We start from the raw sequence: 4,709 nt of genomic DNA, 5'->3' as shown, positions 1-4,709 counted from the left end.
TGCAACCCTGTCTAACATGCTGTAGGTGACCCTGCTGAGCAGGGAGGTTGGACTAGATGATCTCCAGAGGTCCCTTCCAACCTTACTGATTCTATGATTTTCAAGTGTTGTTTCTGGARGTTTGTGAGCAGCTGAAGCACTTCAGGCAAATCCTCAAGCTGGAATCCTTAGTCACAGTTAAGAGGCTGGGAAAAATCTTCACCACCTGTTCCACTGCTTAAGGCAAACTTACTCGTCTACAGAAGCAATCTCCCTTCCGAGCCTGGCACTCACAATGCTCAGCCACTGGAGGACTGAGTGCTCCTTGGCCACAAAACGGGATGGTCAGCCATGTGACCATCCCAGACAGCTGGTGGCAAGGCACTAGCTTTTCTACAGGAGGATGATATTCAGTTATCACTGTTCTTCTAGTAGCTACAGCAAGTGATTGGCAYAGGTTATTCCTTCTCTAGTGCTACAGCTGACATACCTTTTTTATTATTTTATGAATGGTAATGGAAACAAAACCCAAAGACAGACACATGAGCACAACAGCAATTAATTGCCTGAGAAACAGAAGCACTAGATCAAAGGTGCAGRAATGCAATGTTATCAGTATGAATAAAAGATCAGAAAATTAGGAAAACAGTTGGTTTTTTTTTTGTTTGTTTTGTTTTTTTATGACAGGTTGTCTAACAAAGCATGTCCATTGGTCTCTGGCTTTCTGTGCTCACTGGTGCCATGGAGAACAATCAGGCAATGCAAGGAAATATCTAACCAATGAGGCCACTTAATCCAGAAATTTCACAAAACATACTTCAGTAATTCCAATAATAATCATGGTCCTCCCAAYACCACTGCATCATTCGTGAAAATACATGCACCAATACATGCACTGGCACACTGGGAATACATGAGTATACCCATTACACTAAAAATATCCTATGATGATTGCAGAGTGAAACACTTAAAAATTAGACGAATGCCAGGGCATGACTGCCATGACAGTATGTGCTTAGGAATTGTTATTCTCTGTGGCACTTCAGTTTCATTTAAATATTAACGAAGGAGACATTCACAGAATGAACAAGATATAACAGAGCTGCTGAATCGGTAGGAACACTATCCACTGCTGTTTTACAGATTTCTTCAAACTACGGCCACATGCCTTATTTAATGCCCAGTATCTAAGCCATAAAGGATTCATTCCTTTTTTTCCCAATATTAGCCATTGTTATTACATTCAATACAATTAAAAACTTATGCATCTCCAAATTTCCTTTAAGGTCATCCAAAAGCTATAAAAAAGACTCCCCATCCCCACTTCGTGAAAAAGGAAAGACAGAAAGGCAAACTGTTGTGGCCAAGACCAGACTGGTGCAGGAGCAGAAGTAGCAGCGACTCTGAATGAACATGTAGCCATATCTCAGTTACCCAGAGCACGTTACTGCACCTTTGCTGTCTGCAGTAGACTTCAGCAGATCTCAGAAGTGTTTGGGACTCTTAATAATCAGGTTCCCAGAAAACTGAATATTCACCATAGAACTCTGCCCATGAATATACTGCTTTAGGACTTGCACTGACTTCTATCAAAAGCATATAGGAGGCAGCACAAAGTTCTCCCTGGAAATACACACTTGCCCAACCACAAGATCATTTGTGTCTTTTAGGACTCTGTTGGTTCACTGAATACCTTCCAACTTTCTCGAAATAGATGCAAACTGAGGCAAAGATCCTACAGCTTAGAGCCTTATTGTACCACTGATTCACTGACTGCACCAAAATCATCCTAGAAAGGAAACAGTAAAGTAGAACATAGGCTAGAGATTTAAGATGCAATATGGTCACTAATAATTTGCATCAGAAGCCAAACAAATTAAAGGTTTAACCACATTTGATGAAGATTATTCTGTATTTTCTGGATTTTAAAGCCAGTAATAAACAATCCTTTATATCCATATATTTATACATACATAATTGTATGAATATTTACTTCTGCGCCCTCAAAAACAGGAACTTGTAGGTTTTTTCCAGCCCTATAGGTAACCAGTCTAACAGTTAGTTTTCTCCCAGAAATGGTAGTATGCCTTTCAGATTAAAAAGAAGGGGGGGGGGGAGTAAAGTGCTATTAGGGTAATGCTAGTAAGTTACATACCAGTTAGCTAGGCAGACATGTAGATATGATCAATCTAATTACCAAGCCACCAGAAAAATAGCTCCAGAAAGGAAAGTAACAATAAAAGACTAAGCTTCTTTGCAGAGCTTCACAATAATTATAGGATTCTAAATGGAAACCCTGAGGGCTAGAAGACATTTCTTTAATTATCAACAGTAATCTATCTCAGCTAAATAAGATACAGTAAAAGAAATTTAATTTTAAACAAGCTACCTCACTTTGCCCTATTTTTCCCATTGGAGCCTTTTTTGAGAACACAGAATATTTGGCATTCTCTCATAGGTGTTGCAGATAATAACAGAATCTACACTGTCTCCTTGGTCTTTCACGTGTTTGGCATCTCTCCAGGACAAAAACATTATACAAAAGAATGACTGCCAGACTACAGTAAGGCCAAACCTCTCAGAGGACTCTCAGACATTTTTTCTTATGCTCCTATACATATTATTATACGACAACATAGAATTTCTTCACTGACTACGAGATCTGTTACTATCTAGTTAGAAGGACTCCAAATAAGAGAAATTTATTTCTATTAAAAAACTCAAAAAGCATGCACATCTAAGCCAAATACCATGCAAACTTTTTTACAGTTTGACCACTCATTTACAGAACTGGCACTAAGGTTATTGGACTTTACATGCACTCTAGAAATTTGGCTTGCTTTTTGCAAAGCTGAGACAGCTTATAGGAGACCACTTGAGACTAGACAGAAGTACATTTAGGCATTTTCCAGTTATGCATAGCATTTCTTTCCATCAGTTCTAAAGGGTCTCTGGTACATAACTAACAGAAGCAAGTCTATTGGTCAAGTACAGTTCCTTTCCMTTCAGTGCTACCAGCTTAATTATTTCACCTGCAGATCTTGGCTCTGCAGACGATCACAGCAGGAACAGTACAGGGAGCCAAGGCTCCCTGGATTGCAGAATCCAGAAGAGCCTGCTTAGACTGTAGAGATCCCTTCTACAACAAAACTCCTTCTCCTTCTAACTCTTTTGCTGGGTCTCTCATTTTTAATGCTATACATCACTATATAACAGGCAGTACTTGCCCAGTTCACTGGCTCAGATTCCTATCTCTGTAGTAGATGCAGTTTGTCTTCACAGATTGGAGAAGTAACTTGGACACATGAGAACTACTCACCAAGAGACTTCAAGGCCAAACAGCCTAGTCTTGCAAAACAAGCTTCTATTTCCCATGTAACGGATGACCCCACTCCCTATACACCTGTCTTTGATTCTTAGCATAGACAACTCTGTATCTGGATATTTATTTTTCCTCTGCATACAAATTCTTAGAAATCCACACATTAATTAGTGTTCACATTTCCTGTAGAAAGTCTAATTTTTTACAAAAAAAATAATAAGTTGCAAAATACCAAACAGAACACCAAAACACCCAGCACAAACAGAAAGCAGATTTTTTCTTTTTTTGAGTAGCTACCATGTGCTAACAGACATTTGATCAGTTATAGTGGACCTTAAGGCATTTTCTTGTYGAAACTGAATTTCCAAGCTCACCTGCTTAGACTAATCTAAATACCAGAAACACCTGATTTTACGAGACTCGCTGTGTTTTCTCATTAGCTAGGTGAGCCAGGCCTGCTGGGTAAAAGTGCTAATTTCCATTACAGGCATTACGCAAGTAACTTTCCTCCTTTCCCATGAGAAGTATGAAAATCTACCGCTTCATCCTCTAGGCTAGACGCAGCCCACAGCTGCTCCAGCTCTCGGGGCTCCGAGACACTTCACGCGCCGCTGACGGCTCCGCACTGCAGGCACCGCTGCCTCTGACAACCCGCACGTCGCCACCGCCCGGCGCCGCCCCGGGGCCTCCGGCCGCGCGGGCCGCGCTCCGCGCCGCCTCACGCCTTCGGGTCCCTGCGCGCCTGCGGGGCCGTCGCAGACTCGCCTCCCTCCCCTCTCGGGCTCGCTCAGCTAGCACGGATCGTTACTGCGTTATTACACTCGTTTTCTTCACATCCACGCTTTGCTCCGCGGCGGCCCGCCTGAGCGGACGCGCAAGCTATCCTCGCCGCGGCGGCTCTGCCCTGCTCCCCGCCGCGCTACCGCCGGGCCGGGCCCCCCGCGCCCCCTCCCCTCAGCGCCAACGGCCAACGGCCAACGGCCACCCCGCCGCGCGCGCCCGCGCGGCCCTCAGCGCTGGGGGCGGGGCGCGCGGGCCGGGGGCGGGGCCGTGGGCAGGGCGCGCGGGCCGGGGGCGGGGCCGTGGCCGGGGGCGGGGCCGGGGGCGGCCCATCCCGTGCGGAGAAGGCCGGGGGGGGCGGGGGAGGGGGGAAGAGGGCAAACGCCGCACTATTCCCCCATCCGCCCTTACAACACCGCTCTGCAACTTCCGGGCGCCAGCACCCCCCCCCCCCCAATCCCGTCTCCCCGCTTACGTCAGCGTGACGCCACCCGCGCTCGCCGCCAATCCGCGCGGGCCGGCCGCGCTCAAATCTTGGACCAACGGCGCGGCGGGATCGGTGCGCGCGCGCGGGGAGCTGAGCGCGGCGGCGCTGAGGCGGCGCGCGGGGAGCTGGGCGCTGAGGCGG

The 4,709-nt window shown here is 46.2% G+C and overlaps 1 protein-coding gene across 10 annotated transcripts in view; it reads right to left on the bottom strand.

The window, feature by feature from the left end:
• Positions 1-4,232, bottom strand: part of LOC146599834 (uncharacterized) — a 258,807-nt gene extending 254,575 nt beyond the window's left edge. For 6 of the 10 annotated variants that reach the window (XR_014894912.1, XR_014894911.1, XR_014894909.1 and 3 more), the window contains exon 1: positions 4,121-4,232. Coding sequence is in view for 2 of the 10 variants with exons in the window: in XM_085297846.1 (XP_085153972.1) it covers positions 3,840-3,847 (8 nt within the window). In the remaining 8 variants the exon portion in view is untranslated. Of the gene's footprint in view, positions 1-3,675; positions 3,697-3,839; positions 3,995-4,120 lie in introns of those variants that run through there. The other 4 variants (XR_014894905.1, XM_085297846.1, XM_085297845.1 and 1 more) reach the window with 2 other exon arrangements.
• Between the last annotated feature and the right edge of the window lie 477 nt (positions 4,233-4,709).

Source organism: Rhea americana, unplaced genomic scaffold, assembly GCF_003343005.1.
Source record: "Rhea americana isolate MKP2758 unplaced genomic scaffold, rheAme1 scaffold_131, whole genome shotgun sequence".
Classification (NCBI taxonomy): domain Eukaryota; kingdom Metazoa; phylum Chordata; class Aves; order Rheiformes; family Rheidae; genus Rhea; species Rhea americana.
The sequence above is the reverse complement of the archived record's forward strand: the minus strand, read 5'-3'. Positions and strand labels throughout refer to the sequence as shown.